General features: G+C 43.8%; 1 protein-coding gene across 1 annotated transcript in view; it reads right to left on the bottom strand.

Annotated features, from left to right (window-relative positions):
- RALGAPA2 (Ral GTPase activating protein catalytic subunit alpha 2) overlaps positions 1–23,687 on the bottom strand; it is a gene marked incomplete at both ends in the record, with an annotated part of 280,312 nt that overhangs the window by 195,662 nt on the left and 60,963 nt on the right. The window contains 6 exon segments of the mRNA XM_079718966.1: positions 537–685; positions 4,209–4,346; positions 5,371–5,538; positions 10,118–10,348; positions 17,392–17,591; positions 19,251–19,389. Of these exon segments, the coding sequence (XP_079575092.1) occupies positions 537–685; positions 4,209–4,346; positions 5,371–5,538; positions 10,118–10,348; positions 17,392–17,591; positions 19,251–19,389 (1,025 nt within the window).

Genomic DNA, 23,687 nt, shown 5'->3' with positions numbered 1-23,687 from the left:
CATTATAAACACAAAGACACCAAACAAAAATGAACGACCAGGAGGAAAACACTTCACCTAAGTGTATTTTAATGACGCCACTATATTTTTCACTGCACTCTGACAATTTATCACTTAAAATAATTGTTTTTTCTAAAATGAATTTAAAACTTCAAATTTAAAACAATCAAATCAGTTAAAAGTATTCTGGAGCAATTAACCAACCCTCCTGGGATTATGAAGAATGATATTATGAAACGTCAGCTACTGCTTTTCCAAAAACTGTTTGAGGACAGTTTAAAATGGAAAAATCTACTATTAAGTAATATGACTACTTACTCTTAATTTGAGAACTTTTTTTAAAACCAATAATGAAAATAACTGAACTATCAAAGTACTGGATACTTACCTTCATAATTCTGTTACAAAAGACTGATTATCATCTCATCGTTCACTTTGTAGAGCTATTTAATAAACGGAGGCTTTAGCATTTTAATTGTTACGTTGAAAACAGAAACATCTGTTTTAGAATGTTAATTAATTGAAAAGATACTCACCATGTCTTTTTATTCATTGTAAGCTCCATTATCATGCGCCTAAAAATAATCAGAACAGCTTTACACGCATCAACTTGCTCCTTCAAGAGCATGGGAACTTCCACACACGGTTCCAACAAAAAGACGTTTGCAGCGTTTGTCAAAAATACCTTAGAATCAACAAATTTTACATGAGAAGATATAATTAAACAGATAAACCTGAACAAATTTTGTTTAAAGGGAATGATATTAATTTCACCTTTGAGCTATTTCAATAAGACAAGTGGTACCAACACATACTCAAATTTATTCTAGTTCACCCCTTAGAATTACTTAAATACTGATCCTTGAAAGACCTTTTCTAGAAAAATAATTGCTATTACATATTAATATTGCAGATTTGGAAATTTATGAATCAGAAAGGCTTCTGCAGATTTCTTTTTGACACCCCCTCAAAAATTTTTTATAAAGATAAGACAGGATCCTTGCCTGTGGGTGAGGAACCTTTGGGGGCCGGCAGAGAGGGCAGGGGCCCTGGGTCAGACAGCGGCTGGAAAGAATGACCTGGCTCTTGTTGAGTCTCCAGCTTTGCCGACATGAAGGCCTTGCTGACAGGAGGCAGCCAGTACCACCCAAAGGGCAGCCAGCAAAGGGGCAAAGGCGTGTGGCCAACACTGCACACCTTCCAGCAGCATGGGTTTTCAATATGAGAAATACAATATGCAGCAGAATACAAAACCTAAGGAAATTCTTAGGATAAAAACTGAGATTTCCAACAAAATTTAGAAAGTACACCAACTGCTCTACACTCTGCCTTTAGGATACAAGTCCCCTGTCCTGTACCATCGTTAGAGAATTGTGGGGAGCACGGATCCAGGCTACCCTGTAGGGAGTTACTGGCCGGGGGCACTGCTGCGGCATAACAACGTGTCATCATTTACACAGAGTCAGGACATTCTGGGCTGTCAACCCGCTGACAAGGGTGGAGCTTCTCCACCTTCTAGACCTACAGCCCCTCTTAGCTCTCCTCTCCATTCAACAGCACAGACACCAATGATCTGGGGACAAACAGAGCTGGCTCACTTGTGGATGAAATCCATTAACACAGCATCTCAAAACAGATGCACAAACTGACCAGAGGAACTGAAATGAGCACACTCAAAAGTCAAGTGGGCGAACTAAAATGTTGACAGCCTCTGAGATCATTTTATGCAAGATTAAAAATGTATCGTGTCCCAATTTTCTAGGAAGAATCACAAAATCAGCACTATAATAGTTGATAACAGATGATAACAGCACTTGTGAAGATTTACTAAGCTTCGAGTAAGAAAAATGAAAATGAAGAACCTCTTGACTAGCGAACTATAGCTGTAGTGACTATGTCTTTTAAAGAAGTATGCCATAGATGATGTACTACAATACAGATACTTTTTTTTTTTTTTTGCAGTACGCAGGCCTCTCACCATTGTGGCCTCTCCTGTCGCGGAGCACAGGCTCCGGATGCGCAGGCTCAGCGGCCATGGCTCACGGGCCCAGCCGCTCCGTGGCATGTGGGATCCTCCCGGACCGGGGCACGAACCCGTGTCCCCTGCATCGGCAGGCGGACTCTCAACCACTGCGCCACCAGGGAAGCCCAATACAGATACTTTTTAATTCAATGTACTTGCCTCCTTGATTTAATTTTAAACCTTTGCATACTCCAAAGTAAAAGTGAAGAGTCTTCATATATTATATTTCTTTCATTTTACTTTCAAAACAACATCAAAAACGTTGACTCCATGACTATTTATTACCATGTTAGTATCAGTTAGGATAAAAATAAATCAACAAAATGAATATGTCCAAATTGTACCTGTCAGAAGTAACTAACTATAAAACAGTACTATCTTATCAAACCTCCATTTGGCCACGTTTTCCTCATTAACCAAATCAAGGACCAAGGTACTCAATAAAATGAGAACAAAAACAGCTATCTAAATCCAAACTAAATATTTTTTAAAACTGTAGAGCTATAATCAAGTAGAAATTCTTTTTCTTGGCTCAGCCAAGGGGATGTGAGTTCTCCTTCTAGAGAATAAATAACTCACCTGAACTCAGGGAATTAACAGGCGCCTGCAACCCCCACTAGCTGACTACAGGATGCTCTGCGGGGAGGGGGCGGGGCGGGGACTCCTGCAACCATTGCTCTGGTGGGCGCACAGGTGACATTTAGGAGCTGCGCCAAAGTTCTCTGAAGCTATTCAGGTAAAATCATCTTGAGTTTTTTAAAGCTAAAATTATTTGCTGATTTTCAATGAAAAATTAGAAAATTCATTAATTACAGTATATTAAACTGCCAATTAACTTGAAAACAAAAAGGATCCCACAATAAGGAATCCTCTCAAGAGACAGATGACAGAAACACGGCATCACTGAAAACTGGGTACCATGCCTTCCTGCCCCAGACCCTATGCCCAGCCTCTGTGTGGGAGGCCTAACTGGACACAGATGAACGTGGTATGGATATGGGGAGGAGGGTGGGGTGCCAGGGATCAGGGTAAAGAGAGGGACCCTGTGTTTTCACTTATACTTCTAACAACCTTCACACTGGGTGCAACCCAAGAGGTAATCTCCCAATCTCCATTTTTGAGATAAAATCCTGAGATCTGGGGAGACTGAGTGATAAGCCAAAGCTGCTCCTTCCAATGTTCCCAAATGGTATTTCATATATTCATTCAGATAAATATCTAAAAATTACTGCATTAAGCATCGTTCTTCATAAACACAGGCAATTTTTAAGAGGAATATTACTTATAAGATTATATAATCACCAAGTTTGTCTTACAAATTAGAATCCAGGTAACTCACTACCCATATGTGTTCAGAATGTGGCACATATATACAATGGAATATTACTCAGCCGTAAAAAGAAAAGAAACTGAGTTATTTGTAGTGAGGTGGATGGACCTAGAGTCTATCATACAGAGTGAAGTCAGTCAGAAAGAGAAAAACAAATACTGTATGCTAACACATATACATGGAATCTAAAAAAAAAAAAATGGTTCTGAAGAACCTAGGGGCAGGACAGGAATAAAGACGCAGACGTAGAGAATGGACTTGAGGACACGGGGAGGGGGAAGGGTAAGCTGGGACGAAGTGAGAGAGTGGCATGGACATATATACACTACCAAATGTAAAATAGATAGCTAGTGGGAAGCAGCCGCATAGCACAGGGAGATCAGCTCGGCGCTTTGTGACCACCTAGAGGGGTGGGATAGGGAGGGTGGGAGGGAGATGCAAGAGGGAAGAGATGTGGGGTTATATGTATATGTATAGCTGATTCACTTTGTTATAAAGCAGAAACTAACACACCATTGTAAAGTAATTATACTCCAATAAAGATGTTAAGTAAATAAATAAATAAATAAAAAGAAGATACTTTTAAGGTTGAAATCTCAGTCATATATTCACTGTATAACAATCCCTCTCAAAAAACTGCAACTAGTTCAGATGTCTTCTCTGACCAAAAAAAAAAAAAAATCTTTATAAACTGAAGGTGGGCAAGCAGAAAGAAAACTCAGCATGAGAATTTAAGGGCTGTTTACTGATGGATAGCTAAAAACATCACCATACTTTATATGATGTTACCCCCAATAAACAAAATGTTCAAGCTGACTCCATCCGGGAGCCTTCCCGTCTGTGGCCGGTGCATACCTGCAGCATAGCCTGGGCCCCAGCCTTCACGTTTTTATTCTCCTCTTCGGTCACACACCCTCTGCTCACAGCACTCGTGAAGGAATAAGTTCGTCCCCAACTGGAAGATCGCTTGTGACCAGAACTTTCAGATGAGGTCTTCAGAAAATAACAATCAGTCAGCAGAGTGGGGAGAAGCACATGTTGTGTATTTATTTCCTTACGCTCACCAGAATTCATGAGATTACACGTTCTAGAAGGCAAGTCTCTCTTCTATTGTGTTCACCCTTCTACCTCCATCACCTAAAATGGTGCTTAGCACTTAGTATGTGCTGAAGAAATGGATAACGTTTGTCCAATGACCCAGTGAAATGACTGTTGATTTGTTTTGATCTCATGACTAGTTATGAAGATGACTTCACCAATATTGAAAAATCAAATTAGGGAATTAATATAGATATTTAAAAGTGATATACCTTTGGTTACAAGTATTTTTTAATGTTTGGTGTTAATTGCCATGACAAACACCCACTTTTAGAAATAATTCTCAGACTAGATGTCAAAATAGCATGCCAGAAATATAAATACGACCTAAGTTATTTTGTGCATCAAGTAGAGGCCCACTCACACCTGTGGCTTTATCTAACATGGAATGAAAGGTCCATCCTGATAGCACCCCTCTCTGAGAACAGCACCCAGCCCTGAAGCGAGGCTCACTTCACTTATTAATATTGTGTGTCACATTGGACTGTTGCTGGTATGTGTGTCACATTGGACTGTTGCTGGTATGGCCACTGTACAAGGAAAGTCTGCCAAAACATTCTAAATTTAGTTAAGTGAATATTACTTATTTAAGCATATCAATGATACGGCAGTGACATTTTTAGTCTCATACAGAGACGTGCAAAGTATCTTGGCTTATTCAAAGACTCTCATGCAGTAGTGAATAAAGAAGCTGCCACGCACATGTGGCCAAGCCTGAGCTTAGGATGTGGCAGAGGACCTTGAACAGAGAACAGAAGCAGCCTCCCTGAGGCAGGCGCTCATGGAACTCAGCAACCCGAGAGCAACAGAGCTGACAACAAAGAGGTGGCCTGACTGCGACCCTTAACTGAGCAGAATACTTTGCTTTATATTTTAATATAGATGCTCCCAACTCAAACAATAAGTGATAAAATATCACCTGCTTGTTATCAGTCTCTGAAAATCCTAATTTTTCAGCATCTTCTTGGGCAACTTCTTTTATGTCTGGTTCCTCCATGAACACAGGTTTGTCCTGGAGGATCCACTTTTTGTACACTTGAACTACTTTTCTGGTTACAGCTATGTCACAGGAAGGCAGCAAAAATGCCTAAAATGATAAGAGAAACTCCCTTTAACACAAGCTCAGGTCACCAAAGAGCCCAACAGACATTTTCAACACCCAGCACCCATCTCAGACTTTCCTTTGAAACACAGACTACACAGGGCCACATGTTCCTGTGCACACCAAACTCACCTGAGGAAAAAAGACAATTGTGTTTAGGGCAGTTGCTTCAATTGGGCCAATTGTGTAATTGGGCCAGAAAACAAAATGCAATTTTTTTTCCACAAAATAACCAAAATGCATACCTATAGAGATATATTAATTGGCTGTATGAACAATAATAATTGTACAACTGAGAACTTTTCCCCGCAAATGAGAAATAGATGATGACATGGTAGAGATTATAGTACAGCCAGTTGTCATGTCTCTTCCCAAGTTCACATTCAGTGACGCTGTGTTGGTAACTTGAATTGGCCATAGTGGGAGTAGTGGCAACACAGAAGTTGGCAAATGTTACCAACCAGGGCTTTTGTTTTCTTTCGTCTTTTTTTTGCCTTTCCCTTTCCTTTCCTTTCTCTTTCTTCCTTTCCCTTCCTTCTTTCTTTCTTCCTTCCTTCCCTCCCTTCCTTTTTTGAGAGTCAGTTGTCCAACTGGCCAGTTGTAGCATTATGCATACTTATGTGAACTTTTTAACATTAAAGAATCCCCTTACACGTCTGCACATAGAATTTTTGTTTAAGGTGATCAGAATCCAAACGTAGACAACTATGTAACCCAAATTCAATATTACCTTCCTCCCAGAAAGCAAATATAAATCCCCTCTGGAGGAAAATAAAAGCATAGTAAAACCAAAATTATTTGCACAGTCTGATTAATATGATATACAGCACATTAATAAAAAAAATCAGAAATGTGAGAAAAGAAGTCAACATTAATAAAATCACATTAACAATAGATAATTTAAACATATAAGAGATCTAGGTAAAGTATCAGAAAAAGATGTATATGAAATTGAAAAATAAAATAACCCAAATTAAAAGCCCAATGTAAATGGCTGACAATAGGATGGATGTAGCTGAAGAGTAAACTGGAAAAAAAAATCCAATGAAAATATACAGAATGAAGCACAGAGAGACAAAGGATGGCTCCATCAGAAGAGAGGTGAGAGGGAATGCAATGCAAAGGTTATCCTTTCCATGGCTGGAGATGCAGAAGGAAAGAATGAGTCAAAAGCAGCAGAAACAACATCTGAAGATAGAATGGCTGAGAATTTTACCCCAAATGATAAAACACATCAAGGCACAGATTCAAGAATCACAAAGAAACACAAGCAGGATACATTCAAAGTATATTACACTAAGACTGCTGAAAACCAAAGACAATCTGAAAATCTTAAAAGGAGCCAGGGGGAAAAAAGACACATTTCTTCCAAAGGAATAACCACATGACTTAGCATAACTTCTCAAAGAAACAATGAAAGCCAAAAACCAATGGAACAAAATATTCAATGTGCAGAAAGAAAACAGCTGCCAAAGTAGAATCTGACATCCGTAAAGAAATATTTCAAAAATAAAAGCAAAACAAAGACATTTTCAGATAAGAAAATGAGAAAATTTTTACCAAGAGACCTAATCTAAGGGAAATACTAAAAGTTATTCTTTAAGCAGAAGGAAAATAATTCCAGGTCAGAGATTTGGGAAGAAATAAAGTGCAACAAAAATGGTAATTATTTGGATAAATCTAAATGAATAATATATATATATGAATATATATGAATAAAAAGAATAAAACTGGATAAAATAATTATAGTAGTTCTAAAAGAGATGATATATATGTATATGTATATATATATATATATTTGCATATATATAATACATATTATATATTCATAATATGGCATTAAATGGCATACACACACATAACAGTGGTATATAAACTGAGAAGGAGTAAATGGAACTAAAATGCATACCGAGAGGTAAAAGTTGAAATTAATGCTAGATTTTAAGTTAGGGATGCATATTGTTAATGCTTAAAGTATTACAAATGAGTGTAAAAATACTTATCTAGAGGAGAAAAATAGGATGCTAGATGTAATGAGTCTGAAAAAATTAAGACAGAAAGTAGAATAGTAGATGTAAAGACAATTATAGCAGTTGTTACATTAAATGTAAATGCTTTAATGCTCCAATCAAAAGATGGAGATTATAAGGTTGGATTTTGAAAACTATTAGAAAGACAACATGCCATTTATAAGAGGACAACCAAAACATATGAAAAGGGGACGTTGAAAGCAAAAAGTTAGAAAAAGATCACCATGAAAATACTAACCAAAAGAAAACTGGAGAGCTATATTCAGAACAGGCAAGAACAACTTTGAGGCAAAAAAAAAAAAAAAAAGGCATTACTAGAGAAAAAGAAAGTTCTTAATGATAAAAGATTCAATTCAAAGGAACATATAATAATTCTAAATCTGTATTGCAACTAAGAATTTTACTTAGTAAAATTCATATTCATATATATCAAATACTGATAAACTGTGAACACAGACAAACCCACAGTCAGAGTAGGATATTTCTCAGCTGAGAAAAGAGCAGACAAAAATAACAAGGGTAGGGCTTCCCTGGTGGCGCAGTGGTTGAGAGTCCGCCTGCCAATGCAGGGGACACGGGTTCGTGCCCCGGGCCGGGAAGATCCCACATGCCACGGAGTGGTTGGGCCCGTGAGCCATGGCCACTGAGCCTGTGCTCCGCAACGGGAGAGGCCACAACAGTGAGAGGCCCGCGTACCGCAAAAAAAAAAAAAAAAGAGAGAGAGAAAAAGAATTATAAAATGTAAACGTTTTTGAATTTCATGATACGAAGATGGCTCATAACTTCAGACATAAGTAGTCTGCAGTTACCTCAATGATGCAGTTTCTACTTCAAAACTGAATTTACACTGGATTTAGGATTTTGACTGAATCTAGAACTTAAAACATACTATTGCCAGGGGTGGAATGCCAATAATGGATGCAAATGGAACTATGTGTATAATAAATAAATAAATACGCAATATAGGTAGAACCACATCAATTTAGCACTTGTCTCTTGTGCAAAATTTAAAGGCTTTGTTAATGATATCTGATTTTAAGTATTTGTATCCAAGGGTTTAAAACATTACTATAGATCAGGATCAGCAAACTATGATCCACAAAACAAATCCAGCCTGCCACTTAATTTTTGTAAGTAAGGCTTTACGGGAAAACAGCCATGCTTGCTTGTTCCATGTTGTCCATGGCCACTTTCTCACCATTTTCTTAAGTAGAAATAGTTTATTGATTAAAAAACAAAATACAGTAAAACCTCTAGACTGCTGTGGATTGTGCTGGGACTGTCACTCTTGGTGGAGGTTTCTTTCCTGTAAGTCTCAGAGGTGAAGGCTTCCTCATTCCCCATGCGGATCTCGCCTCCGCGGGAAGCCCTTGGCGGTGCACATGCATCGCTCATGTGTGAACAGGCTCCTCCCTCTTCTCCCCCCAACAGGTTTCTGCCATCCGAGGGCCTCCCCCTCTGCTCGGGGCACAGACTGAACGACCATCCGCTCATCACATACAAGCTCTCCATTTCCCGGGGGCACCGGTTCCAAGACACAGGTGGCCAATGGCTGCTCCCATGTGCCAGGCCATTGTCTCACCCCATCAAGGCCCTGCTTCCTATGTCCGAAGCTGCAGCTGAGGGTTTCTGCCCAGCAGCACTACTGCCTTGTGGGCACACATGTCACGGGCGGGGGGGTTGGGGGGATGCTGTCCTGTGCACCACAGATGTTTAAAATCATCCAGGCTCCCTCCCACTAGATGCCAGTAGCAGCCCCTCCCTCCCCACTGTGACAGTCACACGTGTCCAGTCACACACATGTCCAGACAATGAATCAGCTGCAGCGGTGGGCAGGCTGCTCGGGGCTGCTCTGACCTCTCCAGCATCCTCCATTGCTGCCCCTGTTTTCTTGTCTGCACTTCTGCTCATCCCGACACCTTCTCACCCACCAGTTTCCACCAAAGGTCAATGATTTCAACGTCTTGGCCTCGGCTCCTTTCCTTCCTCTGAATCCCCTCCCTAGCCTCCTTTTTCCTCTCAGGCCATAAATACCTCTACTAGAGGTGCCTGCCATATGCCCCTGTGGGCAAAGTCCAACTGTGCAGGAACCTGCAGCTCGTGAGCTCCTACAGCCCTGGAACAATCCAGCCTCGGGCCGTCTCGGCTGTGCTCACATGCCGTGGTGGTTCAGTGCCGCGGGGGTTCAGGAGCGGCTTTCTCCCCGCCTCCCTCTGGGTTTAAAGTTTGTTATGGAAACACGAGGTATTTGCAGGATGATTTTGTTCAAATATAAAATCTTCCCACCCCGTGTAGGAATTTTACAAAAACCAAAGTCATAAAAACAAAATAAAAAATTACCAAAAAGCCCAAATCACACCCCTCCACATGATACATTAAATGTGGGATTAGAGAAATCATTATGGAGTTGTGTGATGGAGCCCAACTTGTCGATTATATTTCTTGGAGTAGTATGAGTAAAAGAACAAGAACAAAAACCTCTTCAGCTTCGTGACCACACACACACACACACACACACTCTCTCTCTCTCTCACCTGGCGGAACACTTCGTTCACAAAGTTGACGTAGCCACGCGTAGACAGGAGGATGCGCTGGACCATCTCGTACACGGCGCGGTGCTCCTCCTCAACGCCACAGATGCTGCAGCTGCTGAGCCGGCGCTCGGACAGGGTGCTGCTGTCCAAGTGGCTTCTGTCCTGCTCGGCTGCCCCGCCGCCCTCCAGCTCCGGCACCCGCTCCGGCACCGCACCTCCACCCCCGACGGTCTGCAAGAAAGGCACCCGCTCCTGAGTGATCCTCCCAGACTCCAGAACACCTGGCAAGACTGAAGGCTTGCCTTGTTTTCAGGGACTCCGGTCACCACGCACTTGAAGAGCAGCTGAAACGCAGCCCTGCTCGGAGCACAAGGGACTCCAGGACCTGCACTTACCCACTTGCTAATTCACCAACTAACTCCTCCCCAACTAAGTTATTTTCATGGGAAAAGTATTGCAGGGAGGGAGGCTGCGAAATGTTATCAGCCTAAAACGTTTGGTTTATATCTGTAAAATCACAGAATAAATTAATGTGTAAATGAATTTATATTATCCTTACCTCTCGTCTCCACCCTTCAGCACTTAATCTACAGTCACAGAGATTTGAAAATTTGGTGGATTTTTTGCAGCCACAGAAAATGGGAAGCTTCATCTGATTCACATGAGTAAGTGACACCTTGATCGGAGGAGTGTCAATATCTTTAAAGGGTATTTTATGAGAAGGACCTTGATCTGAGTTTTATATTCAGAATCTCGGATCAAACTTAACTAAAATATTTATAAAACTTTAAATATTTAGAGGCTTTAGGAGCTCAAAGAAATAAAATAATCTATGTAATCATTCACAAAGTTTAATTTGATTTTTGCTCTCATTTCCCCCAGAATTAAAGATTTCCTCCAAACACAACATTCATGTTATCTTGCTTCAATCTTTGTGAATTACAGTATTATTCTTTTGGGTCAAAAATATATAACCCAAATACCACTAAAATTCTACCTACTGTGAATATTTTTTACAAGAAGTGACAAGAAATGTCGTACAAAATAACTTCAGTAACTACCAAGGATAGTTTGAAAGCAAAGCAGATATCCAAATAATAATCTCCAGAGAAAATTAATAGAAAATTATATTGATAGTAATTTTTCTCTTCATGCCTGGGATATTAAGCCTGTGTGGCTTATCAAAGGCACTGCCACACTGTGCAGTGAGCTACCCTATAGAAATTATTTCATCTTTTTGATGGGTCAACGACCTTGCAGAGAAAAATAAAATTTTACTCATTTTTACTGATATACATACATTTTTAATCTGTAAAGCATGGAGGTTGGATTAAATCTAATGTCCTTTATGGCTTAATAAACTGTGACTTTTTGATCAATAACTTTCATTTTCCCAACAGGCCAAAAAAAAAAAAAAAAAGTACTTACATAGAAAATTTTAAATGGCCACAAAATCTTTGGCACTCCCTCTGCAGAAGGGGGAAATCTGTGTCCCCTCCTTTGGATCCCCACTGGCTGGGGGACAGCGTTAACCAGCAGAACGGAAGGGTGGAGGGGACCTGTGCCTTCTCGGGCCCCGGGCCCAGGAGGCTGACCACTCCCGCTTGGCATCTCTGTGAACTTTTGCTCTCGGAGCCCTAAGCAGCCAGGGAAGAAGTCCAACTGCCTCGCTAGAGGGGCTACGTGGAAAGGGAGGCCCAGTAGAGCCCAGCCTTCCAGCTGCACCCACCAGAGTAACAGGCACGGGAATGAAGTCATCCTGGACCCTCCAGACCCACCGGCCATTGACCACCGCCCACTGACCTCAGCTAATGTCACATGAAGCACACAGATTGTCCAACCAAATCCCACCCAAATTCCTGGCCCAAAAAGGGAAATAAGTAATATGATTAAAGGGTTGTTGTTTTAAGCCACTCCATTTTGAGGTAATTAGATAACACAGCAATTAGATAACTAAAACCATGTACGTAAAGAATTATGTTTAAAGGCACCACATTGTTTTTAAAAAGTGAGCTCTGTGATCCAAAGAGAACATAATGATAACATAGATGAACTTCCCATCATGCCATAAACTGAAAACTACTTCTCTTGATAAAACAGTCTTTTCTCAGCCTCCTCTAGTTCACACCAGCAAAAGGCTGCTTTCCAAAAACATCTGCATGATTTAACAGACGTTTATAATTATAGTAAGTGATGAGAGTGGAAACAAACTGGTAATTCAAGTTTATTCATTTCTTGCCTCTTTTCTGAAGATTAACAATAAAAGCATGAATACGAATTAACTACAGAGAGAGGTCCATTTTCTGCCCACTACAATCAAGCTGGAATTCTCAACTATAATTTAGTATTAGTTGATTCTGGTGGTAAATATAAAGATGCTTTTTACCTCTTTGCCATATGATGAAGGCTTAGCCAGTGAAACAGACATATCTGCTTGGACTAGGTCTGTGCTGTCAGGGCTCAGGAAATTGCATGATACAGGCTTCCACTTAATCCCTCCCCTCCCCACCCTGGTTTCCTCTCAACCCATGGCTCATACTGAGACTCGCTCACCCTCAGGGTCAGGCCAGATGAGGACACCCACAAAGCAGGTGTGAAACGAGGATGCAGCTGCCGTTCTGCTGGTGATGCCTGACACCACTCAATTCCCTGTCATGATTTGCCCACGGGGTTGGAGGCAGCCTACGCGTGCCTTGATAGAAGTAAGAACACAGAGCACTAGAGTGGCAGTCAACAGACAAGTGGGTCTGTGTGATACCCAAGCTTCCCCAGGGGTGTCAAGTTGTGTGATTCATCTTTTCTAACTGTTCACCCCATAAGATACAACAATTTCGGGAAACCCATAGCCCATGAATCATTATTGAAGGGCTGGCTCAGAATTAGTAAAAGTGGTACTTTAACACTGTAACTAAAGAGTTATCATACAAATAAGTGTGATCAACTGTCTTAGTATCACACACTTTTTTTCATTCCCTCATGGACTTCTTTGGGTTTTAATGCTTAATTAATGTGCTACTGAAATTTTAAAATCACTACTCCGTTTTCTCTAATACATGCTGAAGTACTTCTATATCATACAAAAATGAATTACCAAGGAATAAATAATAGTTCACTGAAAACACTTTCGGCTGAGATGAAGCACCAAGAATGTTCAGGTTTGAAGGGGGAATTTGTGGTCATTGTTGCCAACATGGTACCAGATTTCCAAGCAACCGTATTCTCGCTCTCCCATGAATGATGCCACCAAACAAGAATATCTGTCAAACCAGATTCTCCGAGGGCTAAGTGAACTAATTCCTTTCCTCCCTGGTGAAAAATACTGTCAAAGTTATTAGTTCTAGATCAAAAGGAAGTAAATTCACTTTGGAAAAACACACACAAAAATCCCCATACATGACCTTTAACACAGTAATAGTGGCAAAAGTGTGAACTCTATTTGGAAGCAGCATTTAAAATATTGTTTTAAAGGGCTCTTATAAGAGCAGTACATTCTTTGAAAAGAGATTCTGGATCACCTGACTTAGACAGTGATGTTCACTTTACACGGGTAAAATTATATTAAACTTGAAACTCCAAACAAAAACTTTCAGGAGATAAATACAATTACATGTGCTTTTATTCCTGCAACTCCATTTCCAAAATTTAATATTCAGTTGTTTAAATGGCTTTTTCTCCTGTATGATGTAAATGAGGAGCAGAACATACGGCAGACGCACGTGAGATGAGAGGGAAAACAGAACTATAAGGCAGAAACAGAAACACAAGGAGACAGGTCGGCTGAATAATGACCAAGATGTCCACACGCCCGGAATCCCGGAACCTTTGACTGCGCTGCCTTACGTGGCAGAAGGGACTGAGCAGATGTGACTAAATTAAGGATACTGAGATAGGGAGAGGACCCTGAATTACCTGGGTGGTCCCAATGTAACCACAAGGATCCACAAGGAGGCAGGAGGAGCAGACACAGAGAAGGTGATGTAAAGATGGAAACCGAGGGAGAAATGATGTGATGAGGGGCGGTGAGCTGGGGAACGCAGCAGCTTCTGGAGGCCAGGTAAGGCAAGAGCATGGACCCCCTCCCCGCCCCGGAACATCCAGGGGGAACACAGAGCTGCCCACACCTTGATTTTAGCCCACTGAGACCGATTTTGGCTTTCTGGCTTCCAGAGCTGTAAGATAATACATTTGTGGTGATTAGCTACAGCAGCAGCAGGAAACTAACATAACAACTGACTGCAAGGTGTATTAACAGCCTGGACCACGGCAGTGGCCATGTCTGGGCATGGCCACCTTCAGGGCACAGTAGCCGTGGGCCTGGATGGTGTCTGCCCAGCATCCCTTCCCCCCTCACGGAACCCCAGTGCTCTGCGCCTCACCCCTTGCATGCAGCGCACCTGCCTCACAGGAAGCTGCCCCCCGCACCAGGGGAGCCTTCTGCTTCCTGGAAGCTGGTCGCTGCCCCCCTGGGCTGTTCACCCCCCCAGATCTGAGCCAGTCAGCAACTTATTTTTGTCCTCAGAGCGCACAGGTAACCTAAATCGTTCCCAAAGACAAAAGGGAAAGGCTCTGCACTTCTGGACTGTCTTTAAACATGAACTAGGAAAGCAGGGCCCCAGCTGCTGCTGCAACCTTCAGGGAGGAACAGAGGGAAAGGGTGAAGGAGAGAACAAGGGAGAGGGTAGGCACCAGCCACAGCCTCGGCCAGCCTCACCTCGAGCTGCTCTTTTATGAGATTGAAACATTTCTTTTATGGATATGACAGTTTGAGTTCTGGTGCCTCTTTCCTGTTAGGGTGATAAAACTCTCCTAACTGATTCAGGAGGTCAGAACCTTATGACACTTTTAGCTATAAAATAAAAGGAAATGAGTCACAAGTGTGAAGAGTCAACAGGAAAAAAATTAGAACCTGGAAGCAGTGGTTAACTTGCTAGTCTTGCTACTTCTCATCCTCCAAATGTATTTTTCAAGAATGAGCAACTTATTTTCAATAAATACAGGTGATGATTTTCTGAAATTTTGAAACTAGGCAGGAAAAATTACATCCTTTCTACGATAGTGTTTTGAATTGCCTGCATAACCACATTAAGATGCCATGAAAAATTTATCAGAGTGTGACTGAGTTTCTTATATTTCCTACAGATTTTTGTCTACCTGAGGATTTTTAGTTTTTGTCTACCTGATGGGTGAATAAAGGCCTCTCATCGTGGCTCAGAACTAACTGTGTTTTCCTGACTACTGGAGAGATCCAGGGCCATTTTTATTTCCTCTTCTGTGAATTGCCTTTCACCTCCTTTGTCCATTTTCAGTTAACTTATTTGTCTTCATGTCTATTCATAGGTGCTCTTTATACAGCAGAGACTATGAACAGTCATGATGTGACCAATGTTTTCACAGTCTATTGCTTGGGCCTGGCTTTATGTTATCTTTTGACATTAGAAATCTTTTTCTATTTATTTTTTTATTTTATTTTATTTTATCTTTTGCGGTACGCGGGCCTCTCACTGTTGTGGCCTCTCCCGCTGCAGAGCACAGGCTCCGGACGTGCAGGCTCAGCGGCCATGGCTCACGGGCCCAGCCGCTCCACGGCACATGGGATCTTCCCGGACCGGGGCACGAACCCGTGTCCCCTGCATCGGCAGGCGGACTCTCAACCACTGCACCACCAGGGAAGCCCTATTTTTTAAAATAAAGTCAAACCTCGATTAGTCTTTGGTTTGTGGGTTTCATCTCTACCAAAGGTGGTCTCCCACTTCCCAAATTTATACATTCTCCTAGATTTTTTCCTAAGTTCTTTATTACTTTGTTTTTATATTTAGACCTTAAGTCAACTTAGGCCTTAAACCAATGTGACCAAGTGCTTATGTACGTGATATGAAGTGAGACTCTGAGAAAGGGACAGACCGAGGGACAGACAGACAGTTTCCTCTGGCTTCCAGCACTGCAGATTTCATTAGTATTTGGTGCTAATCTCAGTGTCATTCCTTTGAAATAACTGCAGTTCCTGTTTGGAAGTCTGTAGCATTTTTCCTTAATCCCTGAAAGTCAAATGTCTGTTTAGGTTGGTGTCTGTTTTGCTAATTCTTCCTGGGACTCGAAGGCCCTTTCAGTTTAAGGCATGACTTTTTTCTTTAGCTTAGGTAAACTTCTGTTACTGTTCATTCAATTATTACTTCTCAGTCTTTTCTCCTTCTATCCTCACAATATCTGCAAGGTAGGTCTGCACCTAAGGTTTTATCTATTAGTTTCTATTTCCACCTCTGATTTGTTTATCAGTGTTGTGGGATATTTCGTCAGAAAACCACTTTTGTTCTCAGCAGTGATCATTACCATTTTGAGTTTACCTACTAAATTTTTAAATGCACAAATTGAAGGGTTTTTAAAACTTTCTTTTAGCGAGTCTTTTGTTGTTCTTATTACAGAGCCTGTGCTCTGGACCGGCTCGGTGCTCTGTCATCAGGGTACCGAGGGCCCCTCGGGAAGTGCACCCTCCAGCCCAGGCCGACGTCACACATCTGAGAACTGCAGAGCATCGGCCGACCGGCACTAAGTGGACCACACTTCCTGCTCCTGTTCTTGGCACCAGTGAAACAAAGCACACGAAACCATGTCTCCTCCACACAGCGGCCTCTCTGACTTCCGCAAGTGGTCCTCCTCTGCCTGCACAAAGGCCCGAAGCCACACAGCCTGCCGGGAAAGCCCCACGTGTCTGACCAATGCCACTGAGAGAGGGAAGCCCCGCAGCCCCCAGGTGAGAAGAGGGCTTCACCCAGGCCTCAGGGAGACACAGCCCTCTCTTCTGGGGACCCCACAGTGGCTCAACAACCACCCAGAATCCTGGGCTGCTGACCCACCTCTTCTCTCCCTGAAATCCCAGAGGGCACCTGGCAGTCTCAGGGGTCCTCTCCATGGACCACCTCACAGTTCCTGAGGACCTTGCTGGGGCTGGGAGGAACAAGGCAAGAGAGGCCCTCGGCATCAAGCTCAAGGTCACTGGGGCCCAAGTGAAGCATGGGAGGTGAGAGGGAGCCAGGAGTGCACAGGTCAGCCACCTGCTCAGAAGGCCTCCCTCGGCCTCAGGGTCGTGTCATGGCAACACCAACAGAGCACAGCAAGTGCTTCCAACTCACGGCTTCCTCTGAAACCTCAGCAGTACAGACAGAGGAGCCTATGACCAACAACCTGTGAGAGCCAATAACCCTGATAGTCAATTACTTTGGTGTTAGTATAGGTTATGACACCAGAATTGAAAGATAAAAAAGTGATGAATGACATACCTGAGTGATTTTGGGCAATACATCAACTCCATTCTTAGCGTTTTGTGTTGCAGTTAGATACTTTTTTTCCAAAAAGAAAGTCACGATCCACTTAATAAAAACAACACGAGCTGCCATGTATGGGGTTTTTGTGCTGTAAGTGTTCTCACTGTCTCGAGTTGTAGCAATATACATGGGCTTTGGTCTCAAGTGGGGGATGTCTGCAAGACAAAAGAACACATGATCAGGTTAGTGAGTCGTAACATCATGTAACCCCTACAAATGTTTCAGTTTCTAATTAAATAGACATATATCTGGTTGTTTAAACAGCAGCTGAGATTTAAAAACCCAACTGATTAAAAATGGCATCTTCTGGTAGGCTCATCTCTGGGTCTGCCTTGCAGTCTGACCGACGCGGGGTGGTGGTTGCTATTATCTACATACAACTGTGTATACAGCTGTGGAAAAACAAAGGTCATAACTCTTTTTAACGAATTTGAGAAATTACATGAGATTATAATAGTGAAAATCTTTTCACATATAACTAATTTAATCTTATTTTATGACTAGAATAGACGTAAAAGCATGTATAGACATTTTTATTGCATTAGGTATTTTACCATCTAACGTTACACTGATCAAATCTACTAATCTTTAGTTTTATATCCTTCTCCCTTTAGATGCATCCAAAGACACAGAATTAGTATAATCTACTTTATGTCTAAAAGAATTCAGACAGTCATGTTTCATCTTGGAGATATCAGACACCACCATTTCCAAAGAATTAATAAGAAGTCCACTTCTCATTCTTTAAATACCATAATTAATATGAAAATGATATGGTATTAAATCTGAGATACCATTTGCTCTAAGTTCAACTCTCTTACTGAAATACCTGCGGCAGAAAAGTTCTCAACAGATCCCTTTTGATCTAAGGATAGTAACAATACACTATGTTTTCTACAGTGAAATGGAGGACTTATAAAATCAGAAACAATTTTTGAAAAAATTACCCACAAATATATAGCTAACAAAATACATACCCTGGTACCACTAAAAGTCAGCACTTCTACCACTTTCCAAGTGAGCCGAGCTTCAGCTGCTTCTCCTTGCCCAGGTGTGTGGGTGAACACACAGACACCCAAAGATAACTGAACTAGCTGTCTCCCCAGATGTGTTAATGGCTGTTGTGGCCTTTTCCCTTCCAAAACTGTTCTTGATCATTTATTTGAACTATTTTCACTCATTTTAAAATAATAGGGAGAGAAAGATTTGTCCACCACCCCACTCCCTCCGCCACCACTGCAAGGGATGCTTCTGTCCTATGCGTCCTCACCTCTTATAGAAGGAAAACCCTGGAAGCTAAATTAGAAATCCCCTTACGTTTCCTATCTCTCGGGCGCTCACCGTCCCTCGGTTCCCCAGTCACCCAAACATCTGTCCTTCCGTTAGAAGCTGTGGAGTAGCACCTGCTGGATGAAGGATCCAGTGCTGAAAAAGCCATACTGAGGGCAGCTCTGTGGCCTGTGCTGGCCTCATCCCTGGGCAAGGTCTGGGGGCTCCACAGCCCACCACCCGTAAGAGTATACTTCAGGAAATTCAGGCTTTTTTTACATTAAAAAATTTATTAAATGTAATTACACCAAAAATACCATGATACATATCAAATTACTTCTAAGTACAGGAGCCACAGATTCCCTTTATTGCTGTGAACTGAGGTAAATCTTAGTTTGTACAAATAGTTAAAATCATTCATTAGGGAACTGTAAACTTCTTACAACAAAGTTACCATTAAACATAAGAAAGAATGATTATTTGATTTAAAAATAATCAAAGTCCACTTTGGAAGAGGCGGGACACACAGCCCACTCAGTACTTACCAAGCACAGGCTTGTAGATGTTTGTTAACTTGGTAAATGATGGAAACAAATGAGGAAGGTAATACTTTCTAAACAATGTAAAAAGAAATTTAAAACCAGTCTCTTGATTCTCCTTGTGCTTCCACTCCAAGCTTGCGGCCTTCAGATAACACATGGGAAAAACATGTATATAGTTACATTTCAGGTTAATGAATACTCAACTGAAATGCTGCTGTGTTACTAAAATCCCTATCCTAGATAAAAAATGTGAGAAATAGCAGTGACAATTATGTAATAGCATCTTAAAACTCAAAAGATGACAAGAAGGAATACTTCAAAACAAAACAGTAACTAGGTTAAAAACAGAATTTTTACCAGATATTAAAAAAAAATACCACATCTTTTTAAACTTGTCCTACTACATCATGCCCATATTTTTTTCTACATGTTCTCTGTAATGATTTAATGTTCTTTGTGCCCTTAAAATGTTCTGTCAGAAGTAATCAGGTGTTTTTTTTTAATTCAAAAAATGCCATTTACAATAAACAAGAATTAAGGAAACAATCCCTTGCAAGAATTTTATCCAATGTTACCTACATGCAAAATCATTATCAAAACGCAAAGCTATGGAATCTTGGAAAGGGAATGAAAAGCAATCCATAGGCTACATGTATAACTGAATCACTTCGCTGTACACCTGAAACTTACACAGTATTGTAAAGCAACTGTATTTCAATTAAAAAAAAAGAGCAATCCACAGGCTGGGATAAACCTGGCTCGCCAGCCCAGCTACAGATTAAGTTTAACCCTTTCACAGTGTTGAGACACTGTTTCCCCCTCAAATAACCAGTGCCGCATCCCCCAGTGGGAGCACTGCAAACAGCTCCCCCGCAGGGAGAGGCCCACACAGGCCAGGAGCCCAGATGGTGACGGGGTGGGGGCGGTCCTCCCAGGACTGAGGGAAACGTGGCGTGAACAGGCCCTTAGGGAATGCTTGCCACTGGCCGTCACACTTGTGAGACCACAGCACGCTCTAGAGCAGAGCTTCCAGGCACCTTCCTGACTCGGCCCCCCCGGGGCACCTGCGGTCCAGGGACGAGGGGCCGTGGCCGACCTGGGGCAGAGGGGCCCATGTCTCCCACCTTTCAGAAGCCCCCCAGGGTGAGGCAAGGGCGAAGCTCTGCTCCGAGGACCCACCCACCCAACAGGCCGAGGGAGGGAGGGGGCGGGCGGACACGCGCACACAATCCTGCACACAGTGGAGGGGGGTCACCTCCACCCTCTACCAATCCTTCCTCTGATGGGGTCCCAGGGGCTACAGGACTCATCTGAGGTCACACGTCTAGAATGAAACCCAAGTCCCCCAGCACATCCGGGTTCTGGCTACTCTGCTGCTCTCCTGGGATGGACGGAAAGCCCGACCCAACCACTCCTGACATGAGGGGCTCAGAGGCGTGCAGGAGGGGCCGCACAGCTAGGACGTGGGGCTCCCCGACGGCGACAGAACCCAGGCCAGGCGCTCAGAATGTGGGAGTCCTGTGCCTGCGGTGCTGCTAAAGAATCGGGGAGAGGAGAGCACACAAGGTCGCCCCGGGGGACATGGTGGGCAGAAAGGGCAGCGAGAAACACAGTCTCCTAGAGAAAGGAGGAAAGGACGGGAGGGGAAGCCGGTGGAAGCATCCCAGGAGGACAGACCCTGACAAAGAAGGGGGTCCCCTGGAACTACCCGGAAGGTCAAGGACGACAAACACTCAAGTGTCCTTCTCTGGACCTGACACTAGAACCCTGTGCATCCCAGGCCCCTGATTTCGCGGTGACGGGGCAGAGGCAGGCGACAGTGGGTGTCAAAGGCCCATTGGGTGAGGAAGCGGACATGGCAGAGGTTACACGTCAAGAAACCAGGTTGTGACGGGAAGGACAGAGCCTGGACGACACCCCGGAGGAGCTCAGGGACCAGGGACGTGTTTGCTGAGAGAAAAGAAGCAGTAGCCTTTTCCAAACCTCATCACTGTTGAGAAATACAGACCAAGAGACATAAATCCCCTAGTTTAGTTCTGTATTCAGCTGGTCAATTTCAGAGAAAGGACCACGCACCCTAAAGCAGGCCGTGCTGAGGGCAGGACAGGATCATTCCACGGGTTTCCTTCAGGGCCCGTGCCCGCTCTGCCCAATCATTCCAGACCCCCCACCCCCCCCCCCACTGCCGTCAGCCCCAGGCCTCCTCCTCCCCCATCCCGTCTCACCAGCACAGAGAACAGGGGCAGGAAAGGAGGAAACAGACAAAAATCGTCAGATACTCGGAGATAACAGAAATACCTATGCTGGTCTCTGCCCCTGGCTCTGAGATAACAGAAATACCTATGTTGGTCTCTGCCCCTGGCTCTGAGAAAACAGAAATACCTGTACTGGTCTCTGCCCCTGGCTCGGAGATAACAGAAATACCTATGCTGGTCTCTGCCCCTGGCTCGGAGATAACAGAAATACCTATACTGGTCTCTGCCCCTGGCTCGAGATAACAGAAATACCTATGCTGGTCTCTGCCCCTGGCTCTGAGATAATGGAGATACCTATGCTGGTCTCTGCCCCTGGCCCGGAGATAACGGAGATACCTATGCTGGTCTCTGCCCCTGGTCCGGAGATAACGGAGATACCTATGCTGGTCTCTGACCCTGGCTCTGAGATAACGGAGATACCTATGCTGGTCTCTGCCCCTGGCTCGGAGATAACGGATATACCTATGCTGGTCTCTGACCCTGGCTCTGAGATAACGGAGATACCTATGCTGGTCTCTGCCCCTGGCCCGGAGATAACGGAGATACCTATGCTGGTCTCTGCCCCTGGCTCTGAGATAATGGAGATACCTATGCTGGTCTCTGCCCCTGGCCCGGAGATAACGGAGATACCTATGCTGGTCTCTGCCCCTGGCCCGGAGATAACGGAGATACCTATGCTCGTCTCTGCCCCTGGCTCTGAGATAACGGAGATACCTATGCTGGTCTCTGCCCCTGGCCCGGAGGTAACGGAGATACCTATGCTGGTCTCTGACCCTGGCTCTGAGATAACGGAGATACCTATGCTGGTCTCTGCCCCTGGCTCTGAGATAACGGAGATACCTATGCTGGTCTCTGCCCCTGGCCCGGAGATAACGGAGATACCTATGCTGGTCTCTGCCCCTGGCCCGGAGATAACGGAGATACCTATGCTGGTCTCTGCCCCTGGCCCGGAGATAACGGAGATACCTATGCTGGTCTCTGACCCTGGCTCTGAGATAACGGAGATACCTATGCTGGTCTCTGCCCCTGGCCCGGAGATAACGGAGATACCTATGCTGGTCTCTGCCCCTGGCTCTGAGATAACGGAGATACCTATGCTGGTCTCTGCCCCTGGCCCGGAGATAACGGAGATACCTATGCTGGTCTCTGACCCTGGCTCTGAGATAACGGAGATACCTATGCTGGTCTCTGCCCCTGGCCCGGAGATAATGGAGATACCTATGCTGGTCTCTGACCCTGGCTCTGAGATAACGGAGATACCTATGCTGGTCTCTGACCCTGGTCCGGAGATAACGGAGATACCTATGCTGGTCTCTGACCCTGGCTCTGAGATAATGGAGATACCTATGCTGGTCTCTGCCCCTGGCTCTGAGATAACGGAGATACCTATGCTGGTCTCTGCCCCTGGCTCTGAGATAACGGAGATACCTATGCTGGTCTCTGCCCCTGGCTCGGAGATAACGGAGATACCTATGCTGGTCTCTGCCCCTGGCTCTGAGATAACGGAGATACCTATGCTGGTCTCTGCCCCTGGCCCGGAGATAACGGAGATACCTATGCTGGTCTCTGCCCCTGGCTCTGAGATAACGGAGATACCTATGCTGGTCTCTGCCCCTGGCTCGGAGATAACGGAGATACCTATGCTGGCCTCTGCCCCTGGCTCCTGAGATAACAGAAATACCTGTACTGGTCTCTGTCCCTGTCTCCTGAGATAACAGAAATACCTATGCTGGTCTCTGCCCCTGGCTCTGAGATAACAGAAATACCCATACTGGTCTCTGCCCCTGGCTCCTGGCACAGAGTCCCTAACACCCCGGTCACTTGTAAGTGACAAGAGCTCTAGGCAACTCTGAACGGGCTCCTGGACGGGGCTGGTCACCAGGAGGACAAGCCTCGGTCTGAAGCTTGGAATTTTCAACCTCTCCCCGCCCCCTTCCCCATTGTTCCAGAGGCGGGAGGGGGGCTGGAAGTGGAGTCAATAATTGATCATGTCCCCGTGAAGAAGCTGCCCGAAAAATCCCAACACCTTGGGTTTCAGGGAGTGTCCAGGCTGAACACATGGACACTCCAGGAGGGGGATGCACCCCCATCCACAGGGACAGAAGCCCCTGTGCCCAGGACGCCCCCAGACCTCACCCTGTGTGTGTCTTCATCGGTTGTTCATCCGTGTCCTCTATCCTATCCT

Source organism: Hyperoodon ampullatus, assembly GCF_949752795.1.
Source record: "Hyperoodon ampullatus genome assembly, chromosome: 14".
NCBI classification, from domain to species: Eukaryota; Metazoa; Chordata; class Mammalia; order Artiodactyla; family Ziphiidae; genus Hyperoodon; species Hyperoodon ampullatus.
Note: the sequence above shows the minus strand (reverse complement) of the source record. Positions and strands in the feature narration are given on the sequence as shown.